The 26,308-nt window shown below is 38.4% G+C and overlaps 1 protein-coding gene across 1 annotated transcript in view; it reads left to right on the top strand.

The window, feature by feature from the left end:
• The first annotated feature begins 967 nt into the window (after positions 1–967).
• The window catches only part of LOC116297674 (uncharacterized), a 30,605-nt gene continuing 5,264 nt past the window's right edge, over positions 968–26,308 (top strand). The window contains exons 1-30 of the mRNA XM_089027221.1: positions 968–1,227; positions 3,324–3,422; positions 3,513–3,616; positions 4,055–4,147; positions 4,231–4,477; positions 4,564–4,684; positions 4,998–5,137; positions 5,359–5,589; positions 5,840–6,135; positions 6,210–6,279; positions 6,626–6,696; positions 6,772–6,894; positions 6,988–7,116; positions 7,196–7,324; positions 7,412–7,546; positions 7,738–7,872; positions 8,429–8,566; positions 9,221–9,349; positions 9,614–10,568; positions 13,449–13,592; positions 16,026–16,118; positions 16,253–16,356; positions 19,290–19,536; positions 19,921–20,041; positions 20,414–20,553; positions 21,502–21,732; positions 21,893–22,188; positions 25,423–25,492; positions 25,566–25,636; positions 26,097–26,219. Coding sequence (XP_088883347.1) covers positions 1,106–1,227; positions 3,324–3,422; positions 3,513–3,616; positions 4,055–4,147; positions 4,231–4,477; positions 4,564–4,684; positions 4,998–5,137; positions 5,359–5,589; positions 5,840–6,135; positions 6,210–6,279; positions 6,626–6,696; positions 6,772–6,894; positions 6,988–7,116; positions 7,196–7,324; positions 7,412–7,546; positions 7,738–7,872; positions 8,429–8,566; positions 9,221–9,349; positions 9,614–10,568; positions 13,449–13,592; positions 16,026–16,118; positions 16,253–16,356; positions 19,290–19,536; positions 19,921–20,041; positions 20,414–20,553; positions 21,502–21,732; positions 21,893–22,188; positions 25,423–25,492; positions 25,566–25,636; positions 26,097–26,219 — 5,107 coding nt within the window. The 5' untranslated portion in view covers positions 968–1,105. The remainder of the gene's footprint in view (positions 1,228–3,323; positions 3,423–3,512; positions 3,617–4,054; positions 4,148–4,230; positions 4,478–4,563; positions 4,685–4,997; positions 5,138–5,358; positions 5,590–5,839; positions 6,136–6,209; positions 6,280–6,625; positions 6,697–6,771; positions 6,895–6,987; positions 7,117–7,195; positions 7,325–7,411; positions 7,547–7,737; positions 7,873–8,428; positions 8,567–9,220; positions 9,350–9,613; positions 10,569–13,448; positions 13,593–16,025; positions 16,119–16,252; positions 16,357–19,289; positions 19,537–19,920; positions 20,042–20,413; positions 20,554–21,501; positions 21,733–21,892; positions 22,189–25,422; positions 25,493–25,565; positions 25,637–26,096; positions 26,220–26,308) is intronic.

Consider the following 26,308-nt stretch of genomic DNA (forward strand, 5'->3'; position numbering starts at 1 on the left):
ATGACTTACCACGATATTATTAGACTTTCTCAAAGTCCGGCGCCCTTTGCGTCTCACTCGCCGCACTCGACAAATTCTCGCTTCTCTCGAATATAAAACTCCTCGGGAGACAAGAGAGGTCTACTTGGGGCAAGTCTACGATGTGATACACTTATTTCAATAAAGTTAGTCACCAAAAACCTAGAAAGCTGTGATCGCTGAGAATCATGGGGAAATGTTTTATATCCAACAAGTAAAGCTTTTGACACAAACTGCAGCAGTTGAGGATACTCAGAGGAGGTTAACTTGTAACTGGTAAGTCCATCAACAGTTATCAAGCGGTTGAAACCTGTAAATGTATCTACCCATAATCCTTGTCGGTCTCAGCTTTGTAGCTTTTCAGGTGCCGTGACCAACTTTCTTAAAACAAGTGTACACTTATTTCAATAAAGTTAGTCGCCTGAAAAGCTACAAAGGTGAGACCAACAAGGATTATGGGTAGTTACATTTTACGTGTTTCAACCGTTTTTTTTTTTGATAACTGTTGATGGATTTTAGGTCTTTTGCCAGTTACAGTCTTACCTCTTCTGAGCATCCTCAAGCTGCAAATTGAATCAAAAGCTTTAATCGTTTGATGTTAAAAGTTTCCTATGATCCTCAGTGATCTCAGCTTTCTAGGTTTTTTGGTGACTAACTTTATTGAAATAAGTGTATACCTTGAGATAAATAGACAGACAGACAGACAGACAGACAGACAGACAGATAGACAGTGCAAACATTCACTGTCAGTACATCCGTCCGTCAGTCAGTCCCTTCTTTGCATTCGTGGGTTTGTCGCTATATTCCGATTCGATCTGTCAGTTAAGTCGTACACCGATTCAGTTAAATCACCCCAGAGGATGTTTAACGTAGTGATAGAATTGAACAGGTAATTCTTCAGACGTCAGACGTCCGGCAAGAAAAAAATTGTTAATATTTAACTATTTCCACTTCCGATACGTAGTAGCCATCAAAGCTGAAGGCAGCACATCAATCGAGGTCTTCCGTATCATACAGCGCCTGCCTAACTTTCTTTTTCTTGATCTGTTTACTCGGCTAGTGACAAACAAGGCTACATGCAGTAATTATGATACCTGGATTTGTCAAGGTCTTTGCCTTTAGTTCCTTTGTGATTGAATTATCTCTTCTGGCTCAAAGCTTAGCAAACTTGGCACCGAATGGAGCAAATGTCTGCTCGAAGACTGTAAGGTCAGTATGAATGTCATCTTGTGGTTGATTGGGGTAGTTATATTTATGATAATATCCATGACTAGCCAAAGCTTTTAATGGACTCGGTAGATCCTAGGAAATCTTGAGAAACAAGCTGCTAAAATGCTGTCAAATACGTAAATTAATAAATGTTATAGAAGAGAAGTTAGTTCTTCCGTGTTACCTGTTTTCAACACAAATATATTGAGTACTCGATCAAGGTTTGATGTGGCTTACTAAGTCTATCATTTTAGTATCCAGAAATAAGAATTTGGGCAGCCTTACGGTAAAATAAGCGACGTGAATGCAAGTTAAGACGGAAGAACCCAGTGCAGGTTCAAACATGTAAATAGAAAACTATGATCAAAAGTTGACCTTAGACTCGAAACCCAAACCATGTAATCAATAATATTCATTATATTATAGCAATATTTTGGCGTCACAAAGGTAAGCTTTTCAAAATCTACGACGGCGACGTCAACCGGAAGTGTTCCACAGGGAAGGCAGACCTTGAGGGCGCGAAACTCTAAAGTGAAAATTTTTACACTTCCGGTTGACGTCGATGTCGTAGATTTTGAAAAGCTTAAGGTCGCTAATAACAAACAAGAATACTATTGAATAGTTGCATAATGCTGCTGGAGGAAAACCTCAGTTTCAAAAACCTATTCCGTCATGTTATTGGTACTGTTGGATGAATCACCTGAAAGACCCTTTTCCATTATGACTCTGTTGTCCGCGTTTGACTTCGAATTTTTTTTTGAAATTTCGCTTTGTTTTTAAATGAAATTGAAAAGAATACATTTGACGTCAAACATAAAAAAAGCATCGTAAGTATTATCAAAAGGGTCTATACGATATACAGACTAAATGTCTCTTGCCTCGTCCAGCTTGATAAGTAACTAGGGAAAGCTAGGGAAGTGAAGGTGAATAAGTAAGAGAGCTTTATCTCTACCAGGGTCTTATATTTGTTATCAATTATTATATTACTCGATGTATTCGCTTAATTGAAGATAGCAAACTAAGCCATGCACTCCTTAAGTAGTATTTGTTTTAAATGTTTACATCATTAGTTTCACGGGAAGCTACAAAGAAAACTTCATACCACAACTAAATCTGAAAATGCAAGAGGGAAAGGGGAATAAAGATACAAACTATACCCAAAGCATGCAGGGATGGCGGGGCACTCAAGGGGAGGGGGCTAAGGAGTGCTTTTATAAAAGTGGGGGCTATACTATCCTCAGCTTTTCTTCACAGCGAAACTCTAACCAAGAGAAAATAAGGTGTTATTCTGATGAAAGGGGAGGGGAGGACTAAAGCTCCGCCGTCCCTGCTCGAACTTTTTGCAGGACTCAATATCGAACAACTGCGAGAACCTCATTCAGATAACAATACTGTTGTTGCAAGTAATGGGTAAAGAAACGAATAATAATCAATAGGTGATGTGAAGACGAACGTTGTAAGGGCATTATGAGAAACAAGGGGAGAACAATTTCTGGTTTTAATTGCCATTGTTATGCTTCCCCATAACCACTTTTCTTTTCTCTGATAAACACCTTGATGATGCAGGCCCGTAGCTAGGATTTTTGTTGGGGGGGTGCTAATTTACAAAAAGTGGACCAACCATATACTTAATTTTTTTAAAGTCCCATAGGACGCATAGGTATAGATAAATTATTAAAGTAAAATTGATTTTTTTTACTTAGTTTTACGTGAAAATATCATACCAGCCAAAATCTCACTTGCTTAAAAAGCGGACCTTTAGCTCGCGTGGAGGGAGGGGGGGTGCGAACGCACCCCCTGCACCACCCTAGCTACGGGCCTGTGATGAGAGCTTCCTGTATAAGCATTGTTGTTATTATTATTATTATTATTATTATTATTATTATTATTATCATTATTATTATCATTATAACTATTATAACTATTATAACTATTATAACTATTATAACTATTATTATTGTTATTATTTTATTTATTTATTTTAGCTTAACAAGTCTTGCCCTTGCATTGCATAAGGAGTGAGAAAAAACAACGGTCCTAGCTCCTTGTATGGTATAGCATCATGACTGTATTTTCTTATTCTTTTTATGTTTTAGCTTTAGTCAAACCTACGCACAGTCACATCAAGTCTCATACAGACACAAGTCAAATTATAAATGTGGAATATTCAATTGGGGTAGATGCACTCGATACAGGTAACATGGTAACAATTGTGATGTTATAGCGTCGCAGCGTGGCACTCCTGATTTATGGGGCTGATAGAGTTTTTTTCTTAATGTACATAGGACTGCTTACAGGGCTGCCTATCGAACAGCTACGAGAACATCCTACAGAAAACAATACCAATGCTGTAAGGGATGGAGTCAAGTGAGAGATCAGTGTACCAAAGGTAAATAACCTAATGCTAGGGTAGTCACTAGAATATCCTACACAAAACAATACCAGTGCTGTAAGGGATGGAGTCAAGTGGGAGATCAGTGTACCAAAGGTAAATAACCTAATGCTAGGGTAGTCACTAGAATATCCTACACAAAACAATACCAGTGCTGTAAGGGATGGAGTCAAGAGAGAGATCAGTGTACCAAAGGTAAATATCCTAATGCTAGGGTAGTCACTAGAATATCCTACAGAAAACAATACCAATGCTGTAAGGGATGGAGTCAAGTGAGAGATCAGTGTACCAAAGGTAAATAACCTAATGTTAGGGTAGTCACTAGAATATCCTACAGAAAACAATACCAATGCTGTAAGGGATGGAACGAAGGGAGAGAGTATGCTTGTTCATTCAACGAAAAGAAAATCCTTATAGGTTCGTTTCTGTTTTCAGCTATTTGTACTCAGCCTTGTGTGAATGGCAGGTGTTCCAAACCAGACTACTGCTCTTGTAACTCAGGTTACTATGGAAAACTGTGCGAAAGAGGTATGTGCCAGCACTGTACTACTAACATCTTTGTTATCTTTCTCAATATGGTCCGTGTTAATTTTCTTTTCTTACTTCATCAGACTGTCCTTCACATAAATGGGGACCACACTGCAGACATTACTGTCTCTGTCAAAATAACGCTAAATGCTCTCCCCACACTGGTATGTGTACGTGTACCCCAGGGTGGGAGGGACAGTACTGCAACAAGACATGTGGACATGGTTACTATGGTGACAAATGTCAACACGAATGCATGTGTCTTAATGGAGCGACATGTGACCCTGTTAATGGTAACTGCACATGCGCAGCTGGATATCAAGGACAGCAGTAAGTTTATTTCATGACTATTAATGGCGTGACTATCAAACCACAGGGATACCAAACTGTAACTATTTCATTTCCTGTTCTTTCAGCTGTGAATCAGGATGTTCTCGTGGTTGGTATGGACAGGATTGTGCAGTGAAGTGCGCATGTCTGAACGGAGCTTCATGTGATCACGTGAACGGCACGTGTAATTGTACAGCTGGATGGACGGTAATTACGTATAAGGTGTTAAGTGAACCAGTTTTGTACAACTTCCATTTATCTTAAGTTACAATGAATCTAGTTGCATTAAAGTGAAAACAAATGACGAATTTTTTTTATTTTGAAATTATCTTGGTTAAAGTCAATAGAGGCATCACGTGATATAAAAAAGTTATTTTTTTATTTTTTTACATCTTCAAGATGCATTACTCGAATCATATACAAATATTTTACCATTCAGCTATTGACTTTATGTAGAATCGATACTAAAAAGATTGTGTTAGGTGTCTTAAGCACTTTTCTTTCTTCGTTGCATATTTAGGGAGACATATGTAACCAAAAGTGTCCCGAAGGTACATATGGATACCGTTGTGCACAAACATGCCTAAACTGTATGCATGGTGCAATGTGCGATCACGTGACTGGAGTATGTGACTGCAGACTTGGTTACAGAGGAAAGAGGTTTGTAACATGTATATATACCTATACGGCACAGGTGATGCAGCATCGCCAATAGGTCCTTTGCAGCTCAGTAATCAAGTGCTGATTAATTCATTGAGAGCAAATGAGTGATCATTTTGATTCCCATGGGTGAAATTTACTGGAGAGCAAACCCACTTTCTACGTAAGGCACCCTCTGCTACATATCATTTGTTTAATTTTGAGAAACGCTTCTTTACCAGATGTGAAGATCTTTGTGAAGAAGGAACATATGGTCACAACTGCCATGACAAATGCGCATGTCAGAACAATGCCACGTGTTCACCGATAGATGGTTTCTGTAACTGCACCTCTGGATATAAGGGCAAGTTTTGTGAAAAACAGTGTGCTGGCGGGGCCGGAGGTCTTGGATGTAAAGTACATTGCAATTGCACAAAATGGGGAACCTGTAATCCATTCACAGGGGAGTGCGCGTAAGTGCTAAAATAATATATTTGTTAGAACTATGAAAAACTCGATACGGGGGATGGCCGTGTGCTAGCGGTTTGACTGAATTAGCAGTAAGCTCGAGTTTGCTGTAATTACCTTGGAAAGTGTCCTTTATTTCATTACCAAGACGTGGGCCCTACCATTTTTCACTGAGTCGGAAATCCTCTAGACACATTATGACTGCAGTAATAATAAATGTCTCTAAGATTTTGTCATTTTTATGATGTTTTTCAGCTGCCAGCCTGGATATATTGGTGAAAATTGTGGTAAACAATGCCCAGATGGAAAATATGGACCAGGATGCAACGCGTCCTGCAAATGTCAGAACAATGCAACATGTAGCAAGATGGATGGATCATGTGACTGTCTACCGGGGTGGACTGGTGTTGAGTGTAACAATCCATGTCCGGCTGGTTACTTTGGGAAAAACTGTCAATCAAAGTGCTTATGTCAGAATGGTGCATCGTGTGACTCCGTGACAGGACGTTGTATATGCGTGGGGGAGTGGCAGGGGGAACTGTGTGACATCAGTAAGTATGAAAAAGGTGTCTATATTTACAATCTTTAGGTTTGAATTGTCGAAAATTTCCTGTTTCTTTAACAGAATGCGGTCGCTGGACTTTTGGTGTGGGATGCAAAAATCAATGTAATTGTAACAGGACGCTAACTGACAGGTAAATGGCGTTAATAATTGAGAAAAACAATATTTAATTTTACCATTTCAACCGTTCTTGTTTTAACGAGGGTAGCACTATATAGCCAGTGGCTAAGAAACCTGTGCCTCTTGTTTCATGATCGAATTGGAGTTAAGTAATTGAGGCAGGAAAACCAGAGAACCCGGAGAAAAGACCCTTGAAGCACAAGGGAGAACCAACAAACAACTCTACTTACATACGACGCCGAGACCGGCGGACACTTCAACAAGGGTCGCAATTATGAGAAGCGAGCGCTCTCAGCGCTACCCACCCATGCTACCCATATTCATTTTGTCATTTCATTTATTTGACGCTTTCATTTTAGATGCCATGCTTTATCAGGGCTCTGTTTGTGTAAGGAAGGCTTTGCCGGTGACATATGCTTTACAAGAATTGGTAATGCATTTCATAGAGGAACCCCTTATCTCATTTCGTCATTTACTCATTTTGTACTTATTTTCTTTTTGACAGTTTGTGCAATTGGTCGCTATGGTAACCTCTGTCAAAAAAAATGTAGCTGCAATAATAATCTCTGTGATGTAATAACAGGCGTATGTATCTGCCCAATTGGGTATTCAAGACCGAAATGCCTAGGTATGAAACTTGCTGATTCTGCAACTGACAACTTTTTTGTCTCTCACTCTTAAACAATTGGGAGTCTCACAATTTGTCTACATTTTCCCCCAGCTTGTCCACAAGGTACATACGGCTATGAATGTCAATCTACTTGTCAATGTGCGAATGGTGCTACGTGTGACCGCGTGACTGGAGTCTGCTCGTGTACAGCTGGTTGGTATGGTGCTCTTTGTAAACAAGGTTAGTATATCATTATCATATGATGTTTGTTTCGATTTACTTGGATATTCTGTAACCAGTCCTGATTTACCTGCCACAGGGTGCCCAAAGGGAACGTTTGGCTTAAACTGCAACAGTATGTGTACTTGTCAGCATCAGTCGTCGTGTGATCACGTGACCGGTGCTTGCCTGTGTTCACCAGGATGGACGGGGAACCAATGTGAAAAAGGTATTACACACATGATTATTTAAAGGCAAACATAAAAAACCTTTTGAACGTTTTGACCAATATCCATTTCTTTTTCTATTTTTTTAGCATGTAAGCAAGGTTTTTATGGCGAAGACTGCGTATCAGCCTGTCAGTGTTATAGAGAAAACACAGTGTCTTGTGATCACGTGAACGGCACATGCTACTGTAAACCGGGATGGACTGGACGCGAGTGCACCTTGTGTAAGGACTCTTTTTTCTTTAATATGATAATAATAATAATAATAATAATAATAATAATAATGAAATAAAGATATAAAATTATTATGAGTAACACCCATACAAGTAAAGAATCTTATATATTCCCAAGAGAACGTCGTTACAATCTAGTATATGTGTATTAGTACATTACTTACTTGTGCATTTGGTATCAGTTTGTCCACAGGGTACATACGGCAATAACTGTACATCCAAGTGTAGCTGTAGATCAACAAATACTCTTGAATGTAACCACATGACAGGAGCGTGTACCTGCAATGATGGATATACTGGTGAACGGTGTGAAAAAGGTAATGTAACCACATGACAGGAGCGTGTACCTGCAATGATGGATATACTTGTGAACGGTGTCAAACAGGTAATGTAACCACATGACAGGAGCGTGTACCTGCAATGATGGATATACTGGTGAACGGTGTCAAACAGGTAATGTAACCACATGACAGGAGCGTGTACCTGCAATGATGGATATACTGGTCAATGGTGTGAAAAAGGTAGGTGAGCATGCATATGCTTTTAAAAGTAACAAAATAGTGTTGTTTGGCCAATGTGGCTTTCAAAGTCAGGGCACGGCTAACTCACAGAACGAACCCTGAAACAACCTCACAATTGAAATTGGAATTGTTCATATTGGTTTTGTGGAGAGAGAAGGAACGAAAAATCTCGAAGAAAATAAAACCCCTAAATCAAAAGCAAGAATCAACAAACTCTATCCACCTGTGATACCAAATGCAGTAATCAAAGTGTAGACCCCAGAGGTGAGTGCACACACTACCTTTTATTCTCTGTCTTAATACAAAGTACTTACAGCTATTTTATTCTTATGGAATTTTGGTTTCATTTCAGAATGTCCTGTCGGTACATTTGGGTTCAATTGCAGAGAAAAATGTCAATGTAAAAATGAAATCATGCTTAGTGTATGTGATCACGTGACGGGCACCTGTTACTGTAAACCAGGTCTTCAAGGTGCTTACTGCAACGAAAGTAAGTAGATGTTTTTAGGGAGGGAAAATAATAACTAAAGTTTAATTGAACCCTGAAACAACCTCTGGGCAGTTCTAAGGGCACTGCGTGAAATTCAGTACCATTTTAAGGTCGGCAGAGGGAGGAAAATCGAAGAAAACCCCTTTTGAGAGATAGTTTTAGTTGCATGATACTTTTATGGAGGAAGCCGAGGCATAATTACCGCAGACATTTACTGTTATGTAAGTTATAGTTTGGAAATCCGTATGGGATCGAATGGTTCCAACTTTATTATATATACATATGGCTTTCCCAATGTGGAGGCATAATACTAACATACTAACATATCACTCATGGTCGTAAGCTGCACGGCTGCTACTAGCGCCTTAATATGCAGCCCGTAAAGTCCTCCACTGATCTCGTAAAGCGCCATTGAGCTCCTGTAAATGTCGCTATATAAATTAATCATCCCCTTTCCATGGGTCCACCAACTACGACTCATGGCTTATATCGTAACGCTCTTTCGAATACCTCTTGATGCATGAATAACACTCATGAATTTATTGTGGATTTGGCGGGAAGGCGGGCGTTGCTGCAAGCTCTGGGACTCTCCCTCTGCTCCTACTGAAGTTGTTTTATCAACTATTTCTTATAACCGAATCATTATTTTACCAGCATGCCCTGTTGGTACGTATGGACAAGGCTGTTCACAGTCCTGTAAGTGCATGAATAATGCCACTTGTGACGTAGTAGACGGCAATTGCACGTGTTTACCAGGATTTGGCGGCAAATACTGCGAAGAACGTGAGTAAAGGCGTAATGGGATTCCTGTGTTCTCTTTCCCTCTTTTGCATAATGAATCGCCCTATACGTAACTGACCACACGTCATGGTACTCTCGTACTTCATCACCGCAATATATACTATAGACATGGCAGACATGACGGCTTTTATCTCTTCACCCCCTTCAGAATGACTACAATCACCGATAGATCGCTAGAATCACCCTAAGTCTAGAATTACATTATATCAAACTTTTTTGTTAAAAACCTATTTTTGATTTTTACAGTTCTTCCTACTGACCCAACTGCCAATAAAGATCAATTTGGTGAGCAGGACAGCTTTGTTCATCCAGGTGTTATTACTGGTTTTATTGTTGGTCTTATCATCATTCTATCCATTATCGTTGCCATTGGTTACTGGGTTTATAGAAAAAGACAACATGAGCCCATGCACAGACAACCTACTGAACCCATTTATGAATTTCCTGATGCTGCGAGCTCAATTGAGCTACAAACTACAACCAAAAAGAAACGTGACAACAACAATGCTATGGAGAATAATTACATGGGTATTGATAACCGCGGAGGGGTTGGAGATGAGCATGCATACCAATCTCTTCATAAAAAGAGCAATTACCATGGAAACGATTCCTCCAACAGTGAATCTGTTAGCGCTAGTGTTTATCAGTCACTGAAAGTAGACGGCAATGACAACGATAGAAAACTTGACCCAACTTACCAGAGCCTCACAAAAACTGGTCAGCAGCAACATCTTGAACCGAACGACGCGAAGAACAAAACGGTTGCCATGGCGACTCACTATATGGGCCTTGGTGACCGCGCCAACGATTTATATCAGCCTTTGAATAGAAAATATGGTGGTACAGATGAAAACAAACTAAAAGATGATCTTAAACCACAAAGCCGTGACAAGGGTTGTCAAGGTGACGACCACAGTAACCATGACGACTACCAGCCGCTCAAGAAGATTGGCAAGGACAACGAATACCAAAGTTTGAATTCTGAAAAACGATTGCCCCTGGAAAACGGAGAATTCTTTGAGAACGCGCCGCAACACATCAAGCAGGCTGCCTCTCATCATGATGATGGCTTGAATAATAGTATTGATACGCACTATGAACCTGTTAGGGAACAAACCAATCAGGATGAAGCAGTAGATACGCCTTCCTATGAGATTTTACCACCCAGAACAATCATAAAAGCAATTTTTGACAAAAACCAGTGAGGACGAAGCAGTTGATACGCCTTCATACGAGATTTTACCACACTAGAAACCATCATAAAATTCATGACCAGAATTTCCGAATGGTCCTGCGCAGTAGGGTCACTAGACCTTTAAAGACAAGGTTAAGAATAAATACAGAAAATATAGGTACTCACAGGTTTTGTAGTTTTTTCTCGATGCTCAAGGTCTTAAACTTCTCATATGCATGTCCTTTTGAATTGTCATATAACTGTTGTTTCGTAGAAACAAATACAATCCTTGATTCGGTTTAAGAGCACTATTAAAGTGTCATTATTAAGGCAGAACATGACCGCTATTTTCAAAATTTGGCACAAACATGTGTACATCGGAGAGTATTTATTGATTTTGTGCAAAGTAAATCCCTTCATATGCATGTCATTCCGACAGTTCAGTCTCTTGTTCACATTTTCTTTAAACATAACTCCAAAAATCAGCTTCAACCTTATGACAACGCCGTGAAAAGAAAACCCGAAAACTTTACTAAAACTTTCCCTCTTTGCACCAGTTCTTCGTATATCAATACTTAGTTGTTCAAGGCGTTCTTAGAATATGACAGATACCAGGCTGGTAGCTAAAAAGAGAAACCCGGGCAAAATTCGCGAGAAATACGATTTCGCAACTTTCAAACAGCCTAATGTCTGATCTTTCTAAATTTCAAAATTGTTGGCTATCCTTCGCAGATCAACCAATTATTCTTCCTAAGTGACAAAGAACACTGAACTCATTAAAGCTGCTGAAATAATATATATTATATACAGGGCCGTAACCAGGGGGGAGAACAGGGTGCACGTGCACCCCCCATGAAAGCTTAATGTCCGCTCATCCATCTTTTCTCTTTTTTTTTTTTTTTTTTTGTTCTGCTTTCTTTTGGTTACCTTTTTTTTCTTCTTTTTAGTTCTGCAAATCATTGCCTGTGCACCTCCCTGCAAGATCCCTAGTTACGCCACTGAGTTGATAAAAAAAAAAACGATCAATGGTCCGATTTTATTCGATGTGCACCCTCCCTGTAAAAGTTCTGGTTACGGCCCTGATATAAGCTATAAAATAACTCATTTTATTACCTTGCATATCCAAGACGGCAACTTATCAGTCTCTCTACCTCATAAATTTTCCCTTCCGTTCTTATTTAACTATGGCAATGAATTTTCTGTTGATAAACTGTTTAGCACGCTATAGAAACATTTTTCTCTTATTTTTCTCTTTGTCATTTCGAAAAATGCAAATTGAGCAAAGTGATTGAGCCAATAAGAATACAGGGATTAAAACATAGTGATTGACGTTAGTAATTTGATGACGCATTAAGCTCCTCCCTTAGTGATTCGGAATTTCTGGCCATGTTATTTTTGGCAATAACGACCATTAGATTTTTGAGGTGGGGTGGGGGGGGGGGGGGGGGGGCAATTTATTCTGTGCAGGAATGGTCCGTACCTAAGAGATTTTGCCACCCTAGAAACCATTATAAAATCTTCTTTTTCTTCTTCTTCTTCTTCTTCTTCTTCTTCTTCTTCTTTTTTTTTTTTTTTTTTTTTTTTTTTTTTTTTTTTTTTTTTTTGAAAATAGCACGAGAGTATCATATTTGTCAAACAAATAATCCAAATGATCTTAGTGTCAAGATAATGACACGTGGTCTGAAATGGAAAAACATTTCACTCAAGTGAATATGGTCCATTACATATCGACAGTTGGTGTTTATTTTATTTATTTTTATTTTTATTTTTATCAAGATTGGCGTGCTTGAGCAAGAACTGCTTTCGCTTTCACCAAGTAAAGGAAATGAATTGTTTACGCAATGAATAACATAATAACTTACGACTATTTTATTAGACGTTTTCAAACTGTCCGCCGCCCTCTGTACCCGTGCTCGACAAACTCTCCCTTCGCTCGAAACTCCCCGGGAACCGAAAGAGAATATCCAGCATATGTCATCTGACGTTTGACAAAAAAAAAAGTTAATATTAAAAGAAATAATAACCAAGGCTGATACAATTTTGAATACTTAACACGACAATGTGTGATATGATAGAGTCCAAACTGAAAGTCAAAATGCAACCATGGACAGCTGCTTCGACCCTGATTGAGTCTCTTTAGCACGGTGTAGCAAAATAGCATAACAGCTAATCGACTGTGAATTACTTTCAGCATCGCCAACTATTCCGGTTTTTGCTTCACAAAGTGCCTATTCTTGAAGAAGGATCTCACAAATATTCGTCTCAAATCGGAGCTTTTTGAAAGTAAAAAACGAAAAGTATAAATTCGTTCAATCGACCACAGATTCGACATCAGTAGTTTAGAATGCGTGTATTTTTGGTATGTTTGGTAAAAATTAAAAGCTTTAATATTATATATTGTTCTTCTACCCCGGCAAGTGGAAAACTGTTTACACAGAAATTTATAAATCGAAAACTATCTTGACTCTCTATACATTTCTTTGTAAAATCTGACTTAACTCGCTTAACACTTTCAAGCGACACCGCTGCATTTGTACGCGGGCGCATGACCGGAATAGTTGGCGATGTGCCCGTGATCATGACAAAACGTAACAGGATGTTTACTGTTTCATTTTGACTTTCAGTATGGACTCTATCATGTTATTGTTGTGTTAAGTATTCAACGTAGTATCAGCCTTGGTTATCTTTTATTTCTATGTTAGTCTTGGTTTACTAGATTTGTTTACAGATCCTACGTCTATCGCAGTATTTTCGCACCCGGTCCTTGCCATATATTTTGTACTATAAAAATAGTTTCCGCTTCCGGCTTATACAGCCTTAAAAACTGAAGGCAGCATATCAATCGAGAATCGTATCATTCAGTACTTATCTAACTTTCTTTTTCTTGTTCTTTTTACTCGGCTGACAAACAAGACTATATGCAGTAATTATGATACCTGGATTTGTCAAGGTCTTTGCCTTTAGTTGCTTTGTAATTGAATTAGCTCTCCTGGCTCAAAGCCTAGCAAACTTGGCACCGAACGGAGCAAATGTCTGCTCGAAGACTGTAAGGTCAGTGTGAATACTATCTTGGTTTGGGGTAGTTATAATTATGATAATATCCATGACTAGCCAATTTAAATTGATAAGTCATTTGATTCAGATCAGGCTATAAAATCAAGTTATCGATGTTTATAAGTCCAAAAGTGTTCAATGTATAAGATAATGTACAGCAAATCGTGAAGAAACGATACCTAGCTAGTAAGGTAACATTGATGCTCTAAAGGCTAAAATTGTTGGTAAAAAGAAATGCAGTCAAATAGATATATAAAAGTTGTTGCACATATTGAATTGAGGACAAGCTGGGGCGTGATACGCGGTGAAGTGTTACTTGAAATTTAACAAGTCGAAAAAAATTTCCCCTGCAGCAATGAGCACTTAGACTGATTGGTGTAGCTCTTCGACACATAATAAATGCTTTATATTACATTCATTTTCAATATAACCAAATGAATTTCTTTAGTTAAGCCATAAACCTTTATTCAGGATTATGACATATGATCTTAAGGCTAGCGAATCACGTGAAGACAAAATAAATAATCAATTGTACATATGCGACGTGTGTTCGACCGGCATTTAAATCAGCAGAAAATGCACTGTACCGGAATTGACCTTTAGAATCGAAACCAAAACCAAACTAAAGTAAAAATATTTATTTTTCTTAGGCAGATAGAAACGCCAGTCAGTAAGGGTATTGGTAGTCGTGTGCATCTTATTCCTCTTCTAGAAAACGTTTTCACAGGAGATATTTTATAGCTCTTTTTAATGTGTCATTCCGTTGCATTAATGCCGGTGCCGAATGCCCCTTAAAGTGCTACTTGGACGAAAATCGCTCCGAAATTAAAACTCATTCATTCGAGCTGGAACTTTGCTGAAATAATCTTGAATACATTAAGAACCACTCACTGAAATATCTTTCTTATATTCAAAAGGAAAGGGCCAAAATTTTACTATTTATTTTCGTCCGCCATTAATTTCTTGTTACAAGAATTCGGCTCAAGAAGACTGGCACGAGTAACGTATGACGTCATACATTCAACTCAAACCAAAACATTGGTGGCTAATGTATGTACCATGTTCGTAAAACTCGGTTTATTTGGTTTATTCAGAAAATATATAATGTTTCACTCGATTCCTTAACTACTATATGACCAAACAGTTTCTAGGCGCTGAATTTTTTTTCAGTTTCGATAATATTGACGATCATAATTGGGAAATTTCAATACATCTCGGCACGCCGAGAATCACAACAAAGCTCGTCAGGACGCATGGGAGAGATTCTAGCGGCTCCATCGCGCGAAGTGACAGGGAGATTCGGGATTTATTCGGAACATTCTAAGGATAACAACTTTTCAAGGTATATTTACATACAAGCGCAAAGAGCAACCTCACAATTTGGGTCCGCGAGACATCCGACACAAAAGTAAAATCTACGAGCTGAGTGACAGACGCCGCTATCAGGCGAGTAATAAATAAGAAGCCTTTGACATATTTTTTTACAAAGATGATGTTAGATAATCGTATGTTTTTACCTATTAAATGCATAATAAACATTTTGGAGCAAATAATAAACGTTCTGTAGCAAATCAGGAGAATTACGAGCTCACATTCTAGATTATTCGGCACATAGATCTAAGTAACTATCACAAATATTTATATCACAACGCAGAATTCAAAAGGCAATCAGATTTTTTCATATAATCAATAACTGTTAGATTACATTGAAACTTCAAATTTAAGATCTTTATATCATGGACAGTATGTAGCAAATACAAATAATGGAATCAAAGTAAGGAATTCTTATGAAAACCTCTTCTCTTTTATACACGATAACTTCTTCCGGTTGGTAGCAACTGGTTCTAACTCTTCAGGATTGACACAGAGAGAGCGTCCAAAGGACTTTCCACCATTTGAAAAAGTATCAAACCTTTAAAAAAAGTTTACTGAGTTCATTCTTTTCACGATGACGCGTTAAAACATCAAATAAACTTCAGGTAATCGAACAAGAAATGTATGGTTAAAACGACGCTAATTTGAATGGGTTGCATGTATGACGTCATAGAGAGAAACCGCTGTACATTATGACCCTTTGGCCGTGAGACAAACAAATTAATGGCAGACGAAAATCAACCATAAAACTTCGGCACTTTTCTTTCGACTATAAGAAAGATATTTCAGTGAGTGATTATTAATGTATCAAAGATTATTTCAGCAAAGTTTCAGCTCAAATGAAAGAGTTTTCATTTTGGAGCGATTTTCGTCCAAGTAGCACTTTAAGATGTTCTTCTTTGTCCGGCTCGAGTAGGCCCTAGGTCAACTAGGTAAAAAAGATAAAGGGAAAATGGTCATGGTAAGAGAGCTCCCGTCTGTTCTTGCCTTCCATATTAATAACAGTAATAATATCAGGACTGTATTTTCTCATTCTGTTAATCGACTTATGCTTAGACAAACCTACGCACAGTCATATCAAGTCTCATACAGATACAAGTCAAATTATAAATGTGGAATATGGAATTGGGGTAGATGCACTCGATACAGGTAACTAAATTTGATTATCCCGGAGTTGATCAAGATGAATGTGATGTTGTTAATTTGTGATGTTATAGCGTCGCAACGGAATGCGGCACTCCTGATTTATGGAGCTGATAGAGATTTCTTCTCGATGTACATAGGACTGCTTACAGGGCGGGCTATCGAACAGCTATAGGAACAGCATATCGAATACAATACCAATGCTGTAAGGGATGGAGTCAAGTGGGGAATCAGTGTATCAAAGGTAAATAACCTAATGCTAGGGTAGTCACTAGAATATCCTACAGTAAAAAATACCAATGCTGTAAGGGATGGAGTCAAGTGGGAGATCAGTGTACCAAAGGTAAATAACCTAATGCTAGTGTAGTCACTAGAATATCCTACAGAAAACAATACCAATGCTGTAAGGGATGGAGTCAAGTGGGAGATCAGTGTACCAAAGGTAAATAACCTAATGCTAGGGTAGTCACTAGAATATTCTACAGAAAACAATACCAATGCTGTAAGGGATGGAGTCAAGTGGGGAATCAGTGTACCAAAGGTAAATAGCCTAATGCTAGGGTAGTCACTAGAATATCCTACAGTAAAAAATACCAATGCTGTAAGGGATGGAGTCAAGTGGGAAATCAGTGTACCAAAGGTAAATAACCTAATGCTAGGGTAGTCACTAGAATATCCTACAGAAAACAATACCAATGCTGTAAGGGATGGAGTCAAGTGGGAGATCATTGTATCAAAGGTAAATAACCTAATGCTAGGGTAGTCACTAAAATATCCTACAGTAAAAAATACCAATGCTGTAAGGGATGGAGTCAAGTGGGAGATCAGTGTATCAAAGGTAAATAACCTAATGCTAGGGTAGTCACTAGAATATCCAACAGTAAAAAATACCAATGCTGTAAGGGATGGAGTCAAGTGGGAGATCATTGTATCAAAGGTAAATAACCTAATGCTAGGGTAGTCACTAGAATATCCAACAGTAAAAAATACCAATGCTGTAAGGGATGGAGTCAAGTGGGAGATCATTGTATCAAAGGTAAATAACCTAATGCTAGGGTAGCCACTAGAATATCCTACAGAAAACAATACCAATGCTGTAAGGGATGGAGTCAAGTGGGAGATCAGTGTACCAAAGGTAAATAATCTAATGCTAGTGTAGTCACTAGAATATCCTACAGAAAACAATACCAATGCTGTAAGGGATGGAGGCATGTGGGAGATCAGTGTACCAGAGGTAAATAACCTAATGCTAGGGTAGTCACTGCACTATCCTACACAAAACAATACCAATGCTGTAGGTGATGGAGTCAAGTGGGAAATCAGTGTACCAAAGGTAAATAGCCTAATGCTAGGGTAGTCACTAGAATATCCTACAGAAAACAATACCAATGCTGTAAGGGATGGAGTCAAGTGGGAAATCAGTGTACCAAAGGTAAATAGCCTAATGCTAGGGTAGTCACTAGAATATCCTACAGTAAAAAATACCAATGCTGTAAGGGATGGAGTCAAGTGGGAAATCAGTGTACCAAAGGTAAATAGCCTAATGCTAGGGTAGTCACTAGAATATCCTACAGAAAACAATACCAATGCTGTAAGGGATGGAGTCAAGTGGGAAATCAGTGTACCAAAGGTAAATAGCCTAATGCTAGGGTAGTCACTAGAATATCCTACAGAAAACAATACCAATGTGCTGTAAGGGATGGAGGCAAGTGGGAAATCAGTGTACCAAAGGTAAATAGCCTAATGCTAGGGTAGTCACTAGAATATTCTACAGAAAACAATACCAATGCTGTAAGGGATGGAGTCAAGTGGGAAATCAGTGTACCAAAGGTAAATAGCCTAATGCTAGGGTAGTCACTAGAATATCCTACAGAAAACAATACCAATGCTGTAAGGGATGAAGTCAAGTGGGAGATCAGCGTACCAAAGGTAAATAACCTAATGCTAGGGTAGTCACTAGAATATCCTACAGAAAACAATACCAATGCTGTAAGGGATGAAGTCAAGTGGGAGATCAGCGTATCAAAGGTAAATAACCTAATGCTAGGGTAGTCACTAGAATATCCTACACAAAACAATACCAGTGCTGTAAGGGATAGAGGTAAGGGAAGAAGTATGATTCCTCATTCAACAAAAAGTTTTTTTTTATAGATTCGTTTACTTTTTCGCCCGGGGGGGGAGGGGGGGTTTACTCCCTTTATTCAGGAGGTAAGGGTGATCGGTGGTTGATTTTTGAAATGGCCCCTAAAAGGTACGCATAAATTAAAAAGGCTCTTAAAACCAACCTGATTTCAAACCCTAAAAGGTACAGCTTTATTTTAATTTACTTTATTTCTTAATTTACTATTAACCCCGGCTATCAATGCCGGTTTAACGAATGACAGGACAGCATTTAATAAGATTATAATGATGATCATATTAAAGAAATATTTAGTGCATCATCGTAAAGTAAACAGAGGCATAGTGCTGTTTTCGTATGACTGTGAAAAGCTCAGTGTCGTAAGCGTGACGTGCCGTGACCGTGATACTTTCTAAAATTTTGATTGGCTGATTTTTTTCATGCGCAATATGGTTAGTCTAAAAGTGCCGTGATCTTGGCGTGACCGTGTCCGCGCTGTGTTTATGCTGTGTTCCGGGTATTTGATTGGATGGAGAGTAAATTCTGGTGCAATGTGATTGGTCTGGCGTATCCCTTGCCCTGTCATGACCGTGTTCGTGCCGTGAACTTTACACAGTCATACGAAAACTGCACTAGTATGGATAACACGCATAATAAATGACCCTAAAAGGTACGGAGTTATGTTACGTAATTGACTTTTGAGCCGGAACCCCTAAAAGGTCCACAAAGGGAAAATTTTTAACCCTAAAAGGAGCGCCGATCACCCCTATCACCTGAACAAAGGGAGCCCCCACCTGCTATTCAAAAACATTTTGGGCGCCCAAATTCAATTATTTCTTGTGGGATTCCTGTGGATTTGGCGGGAAAATGGTACATATATTGCCCAACCTATAACTGAGATCTCGCTGCACTCCTGCCTGTGTGAACGGTATTTGTACCAAACCAGACTACTGCTCGTGTTACTATGAAAACCTGTGCGTAAGAGATTTGTGCCAGTACACCTAATATGTAATCTTTCTTCTTTATGTCTGTGCTAATTTCCTTTTCTTCGTCATCAGACTGTCCTTCAAATGAATTGGGACCACACTGTAGACATGACTGTCTCTGTCAAAACAACGCTAAATGCTCCCCTCACACTGGTATCTGTACGTGTTCCCCAGGGTGGGAGGGACAGTACTGCAGCAAGAAATGTGACCAAGGTTACTATGGCGACAAATGTCAATTCAACTGTACTTGCCTTAATGGAGCGACATGTGACCCTGTTAGTGGGAACTGCACATGCGCAGCTGGATATCAAGGACAGCAGTAAGTTTATTTTGTTAATATTAAAGTGCGACGCGCTTAATTGTGGCCATCCAACTTTCTATTTACTAGTTAGCCAATTTGTGCATTCTGCAAGTGAAATCACTTAGAGTGACCGCAAATATTTAAAATTATTTCGTACTCTTTGCAACAAAAACTTAAATAAATGGCTAGAAATTTGCCTAGGTGAAACCTATTTTGGTCCCTTCGCTGGCTAACACTAGACTCTTTCGTAAAAAGTCTTTTAACTGATGAAAACACTTGGCTGGAAAGGATTCAACGGCATTGGGAAAATAATAAGTCAGGTGGCCATGGTTAGGCACGTCGCCCGGTAATTACCACAGGGATAGCAAACTGTGATTTTTTCCTTTTCCTGTCATTTTGCAGCTGTGAAGGAGAATGTTCTCGTTTTTGGTATGGGCAGGATTGGGCAGTGAAGTGCCCATGTCTGAACGGAGCCTCGTGTGATAACGTAACCCGCACGTGTAACTGTACAGCGGGATGGACGGTAAGTATGTATAAGGTGCTTAGTGAATTAGTTTTGTACAACTTCCATTTATCTTGGTGGTCTAAACTTTCAAGTTACACTGTATCTAATTGCATTAAGGTGAGAACAAATGACGTCTTTTTGTTTACCTTGAAATTATCTAGGTTAACGTCAATAGAGGCTTTACACCATCTCGTGATGGCAGCCATGACAAGAGGCACTACAATAGAGTCGTTCTCACGTGGAAAACTGAATTTTTTCTTATGTAAATCAGTTTAGACCACATTCAATCGTTCCTGTTTCTTTTCGTGGCTACCATCACGTGATGGTGCAAAGCCTCTATTCTAATTTTGATAACGTTGCTTCTCTTTCATTTCTTTGTTGCATATTTAGGGAGTCATCTGTAACCAAAAGTGTCCCAAAGGTACATATGGATACCGCTGTGCACAAACATGTATAAACTGTGAGCATGGTGCAACGTGCCATCACGTGACTGGTGTATGTGACTGCAGGCCAGGTTACAGAGGGAAGAGGTTGGTAATATATACATACGCTTATAAATAAGCATGACGCAACACCAATTACCGAACTCGCCTGCCAAGCTTAATCCCTCAATGAAGCTTTATGAAGTTATGTCTTTGGTTTGCATTACAGACAGACACTAGGGAAAAACGTTAGCGCATGCCTGCGCATTTGAAATTAAAAGAGTTTGAGTGAGAAATATAAATGTTTGCAATTTTGCGAGTATACTTTTGTGAGAAGACAAAGACAAATACACAAGAGACCATTTGTGTCTTTTGCTTAATAAATGTTCTGGTTGAGGGATAGCAACTATGAGTCACTAAATAGATACTATTAGTTAGTATTTAGCTGGATTTCATTTCGCGGTTTAATAGGCCATTTGCAGCTAAGCAATCACGTGCTGATTAATTCACTAAGAGCAAATGAATAAACATCTTGATTCCCATGGGTGAAATTTACTGGACTGCAAACAAACTTTCTACAACCTGTTTCGAGAGATCGTAATAAAACTGCATTTCGAAAAACACTGGATACACATGTTTTCATTCAGTTCTTTACAAGTAGCTAAAAAGAATCACCAATTTGGTATTTTAAAAAAATGTTTGCAGTCCAGTATAGACACGTGACCGTTAACTGCAAAGGGCCTATTGCATCCGCTCTGCTGTATTAACGAACACAGTATAAGAGAATTAGTCTTAAGTTTCAAGCATGGACACTAAGTTTTGGCATTTTGTGAAGTTCAATTCATCAGGCATGTTCGAAAGTCAAATTTACATATTTAAAAGATAGCATGAAGACGTTTTGACTAATTTGCATACAGAATGCGTAGAAGTTTTTCACTTTTGTCGTTTAGACGCTTATCTTAATCAAATTAGCCATATTGCGCCGCTGGAGGAAATGAGTAATCCTCTATATACTACATATTTTTTGTTTAATTTTGAGAAACATTTATTCACCAGATGTGAAGAGCTTTGTGTGAAGGGAACATATGGCCACAACTGTCATGACAAATGCGCATGTCAGAACAATGCCACTTGTTCACCAATAGATGGTTTCTGTGACTGCACCTCTGGATATAAGGGCAAGTTTTGTGAAAAACGGTGTGCAGGCGGGGCCGGTGGTCTTGGATGTAAAGTACATTGTAACTGCAAAAAATGGGGAACCTGTAATCCATTCACTGGGGAGTGCGCGTAAGTACTAAACGAATATATTTTTGTTGGAACTATTAAAACCTCTCTTGATTCCTTTTTGTTACCGTGCCCTGGGTTTTAAAATTTTACAGTCAGAAATCCTCTAAACACGTTGCGACTGCAGAAGTAATAAATATCTCTTAATTAATTTGTTATTCAGCTGTCAGCCGGGATACATTGGTGATGATTGTGGTACACAATGCCCGGATGGACAATATGGACCAGGATGCACTGCGTCCTGCAAATGTCAGAACAATGCAACATGTAGCAAGGTGGATGGATCATGTGACTGTCTACCAAGGTGGACTGGTGTTGAATGTAATAATCCGTGTCCGGCTGGTTACTATGGAAAAAACTGTCAATCAAAGTGCTTATGTCAGAATGGTGCATCATTTGACCCCGTGACAGGACGTTGTATATGCGTGGGGGAGTGGCAAGGGGAACTGTGTGACATCAGTAAGTATGGAAAAAGTCTTGCTAATTGCTTGGAGCCATTAGACCAGCAGCCAGACTAATCTTGGGCTCCCTGTGTATCTATTAGCCAGAATAATAATAATAATAATAATGATTATCATTATTATTATTATTATTATCATTATTATTATTATTATTATTATTATTGTTATTATTATGTTTATTTCAACTTCAGACATTTTTGCTACATGAATACAGAAAACTGCGGGCATGAATAGTCTAAGCAAATATCTGCATGACTGATTTTACAAAGATGTATACAAATTTAACAATAGTACAGACGTTTCACAATCTCACAGTTCTGTGAAATAACCCATTTCTGACACTTTCTTACAATTTTTAGTCCTTCAGTGAGGCCTACATCAGCCAGTTTACTAATCAAATCCGCGTGGTACCCCGATAGAAAGTCAAATACTATGTTGACTTGCGTTACTTTATATCCAGGGTACATTCTTTTAAGACTAGATCTTAAGTCAGTATATTTAACAGTTTTCTTTTTATCCCTGTCAAGTATCTCTCCCATATTACAGACTGTTCCTTCAAATATAATCCATTGCTTGTCTTTCTTATTCCGCACAAGGATGTCTGGTTTATTTGCATGGACTTTTTGAGGGCTGTCTTGGTAGATAGGGATATTCTACAGTACTTTTGCTTTATCATTTTCGACAGAGCTCTTTGGGGGTAGTTCTTTGTGCCAAGGTGTTATATTGTCTTTATCATCAGAAAGTTCAAGTATCGCGTGATACACAGGTCTAAGCATGTGATCATTTTTTGATGTGTAGAGCGATTGGGCTATGGCCGAGCATTTGCACATGATGTGTGCAATACTCTCATCTTCAGATCTTCTTCTTCACCTTTCAGTTTCTTTACGTTATAGACTTTAGTTGGCAATAGTTGTTGAATAATACTTGTGTGAATACTGTAAACAATAGTTGGAATGTTTCTCCAGATTTTTGAGATGTCACACCAATATTTGTGCAGGTCCGTTTGTTTTTCCACTGTTTAGCCATGAATTGTCCAACCCAGGGTTATTATTATTATTATTATTATTATTATTATTATTATTGTTATTATTATTATTATTATTATTATTATTATTATTATTATTATTATTATTATATATAACTTGAAAGACGTTCTGCAATTTGGCCCCTGGCAACTTAGGTTTCAGAGGCAAATCACAGGTAGCCCAAGCGCAGGATTAATGAAGATCGTTTTGTCACTGCATTTATAGACCAAATACAAAACTCGCACCGATGTGAGGCTTAAGTTGTGAACAAAGGGATCTGGCGTGACTCAAAGTAATCTGGCGTGATTCAAAAGTCACGAATCACGCCAGATTCCTTTGTTCACAACTTAAGCCTGACATCGGTGCGAGTTTTGAATTCGGTCTATATTACGATTAGAATTTTGATGGCTTTTAAAATATACTTGCACAAAAACTTTAAAGTTTGTTAGTTAGGTAACCCTTGGGTGCTAAATATTGAGTCAAAAATTGTGTTAATGTGGGGTTTTGTGTTGTTTGAAAATCTGCCTTCATTGCCGAGCGTTCGAAAGATATGCCGAGCTTCAGCACAACGATCATCACTCGGAGCTCAATATCTCGCAAAATTACTAAACCATACTAAAATCTAAAATCGATATGAACGATTCTAAAATATATATCTATTTTAGTATAAAATTTTGTTTATTATTTTACCTGTCCACGCTGCAACGAGAAATAGCATATCATTTTCACCGCCAAAGCAGCCATTCACCTCATACACGCGGATACGTTTTGGGAACACGAGTTTTGCCGAGGCTGTGATTAAGCTACTGGACTGAACTGTTATAATAGAGAAACGTCGCCGAAGGGGAGGTGGGTTCGGTCAAAAACCCGTCTAGCACTGACTGGTACAGCGAACCTGAGCAAATGAGGCCGAAACCTTGGATTTTCTCGCTTAAAATTGGCAACTGTCGACCCGGGGGCATTCATAATGCTTCTCCCGAGGAATCACACCCAAAAAGTCATGATAACATTCCGCGCGTACTCGTTTCATGGCTGCTTCAGGGGTGAAAATAGTTCCTTAGTTAAATTTCGAATTCATTTGCTGCGACCACCCAGGGGAAGGTTGAAGGAGGGGAACAGAGAAAAACCCGTCCGGTGCGCTATCAGAAATTTCAGCTTGGCACGTAGTTTCATAAACATCACACGTGCAAACTTGACGCATTAGGCGATGGAGCTGAATAAACACCACCGTTTTACAAACCATATCATCAAAGTAAGAGCATAATGTATTCAGTTTAGCTCACTTGATATTTATACGTTTGATTTCAGTTCAATAACTGACAACACCGATAAGCAATAAACTCAGTGTACATATTACAACTCGGAGCACTCCAATTTCTGTCAGAAACTGCTAGGTTTTTTGGACTCTATATTTAGGAGCTTTAGGTTTGAAGTACTGTTTAAAGTGCAAATGAACCCTTTGACAATACATTCAGTACTGGTTCTGCATAAAGTAAATAGTTGATTGGTAAAATATTTCTTGATTTGAGTGATGCGTCTTTAAGTTATTAAGGTTTATACTTCCAATATGTTAATGATGATGACGTCAGGTAAGGTATTTGAGTGTTTTTGTTGTAACTAGTAATACTAAATGCTGGCCATTTTGAAAATAAAAATTGTAAATAGCTTTCATGTAAACCATGAGTAAAATAATGATGCTTCTTAAATACTGTATCTATGAACCAGTTCGATTTTGTATATTTGATTAAGCCTTAATAGACGTCACACTCATTAGCATATTGGAAGTATAAACCTTCATAACTTAGAAACGCATCACTCAAATCAAGAAATATTTTACCATTCAACTATTTACTTTATGTAGAATCAGTACTGAAAGTATTGTCGAAGGGTTCATGTGCACTTTAAGAAACGAGCAGGAGTGTTTTATCGGGTATGAAACACGAGGCGCAGCCGAGTGGTTTTAGACCCGATAAAACACGATCTGCGAGTTTATTAAACGGCTTAGAAAACTGATGATGTATGTTCTCATATTGTACTGAATTCTTTACGAAATGAACCAAGTTTGATAGAGAAAATCCAAGTTAAAGTTTATGCAAATGAAGACGAATCTATATCAGATATAAAATCACCTTCATGGTCATGATTCCTATTGTGTTTCCTTCATTATTAATGAGTTTTCTAATTATTGAAAAAAAATTCTTTTACAGAATGCAACGATTGGACTTTTGGTGTAGGATGTAAAAATCAATGTATCTGTAACAGGACACTAACTGACAGGTAAAGGGTGTCATTAAGTCTGTAAAAGGGGTATTGATTTTTCTATTTTATTAAGGTAGCATTTTTATTTCAGATGCCATGCTTTATCAGGATTTTGTTTTTGTAAGGATGGCTATACCGGTGACTCATGCGACAAAAGAATTGGTAAGCCTGTGCTTCGTTATTGATTTACGTAGAAGAATCCCTTATCTCACCCCCTCGTTTACTCATTTTGTACTTAGAAGACATAACTAGCTAAAAACTAGTGTGAGCTGCGTCGGTGTTTCTAATGAAACAGTAATGATGAAAAGGTAAATTATACACCGTGAAAAGATGAAAAAACTTACTTACTGGGCACTCTTAGTCCCAACGGGATTAATGAACGCTTTACTTTCAACTAACCTTTTCTTTTGTCTTTTGATTGTTTGCTTTTGTTTCCTTGCCTACCTTATTCTCATTGGTTTCTTTTGTCTTATTCTATCATATATACACTCCTTTCTACCACCTCTTTCTCTTTTACTCCGACGAAGGACTAGCGTCCGAAACGTCAGTAAGTTTTTTCATCTTTTCACTGTGTATAATTTACCTTTTCATCATTTTGTACTTATAAGTTTCTTTTTGACAGTTTGTACAATTGGTCGCTATGGTAACCTCTGTCAAAAGAAATGCAGTTGCAATAATAATCTATGTGACGTAATAACGGGTGTATGTAACTGCCCAATTGGGTATTCAAGACCACATTGCCTAGGTAAGAATACTTGCTGTTTCTATGATTGACTACTTTTCTGTCTTTAATTCTTCCAAATTTCTCAATCAAACAGTCAGAGCTCGAGGAAA

The sequence above is a fragment of the Actinia tenebrosa genome, unplaced genomic scaffold (assembly GCF_029948245.1).
Source record: "Actinia tenebrosa isolate PJP-AT-01 unplaced genomic scaffold, QUT_ActTen_1.0 PGA_scaffold11__36_contigs__length_13525064, whole genome shotgun sequence".
Taxonomy (NCBI): Eukaryota; Metazoa; Cnidaria; class Anthozoa; order Actiniaria; family Actiniidae; genus Actinia; species Actinia tenebrosa.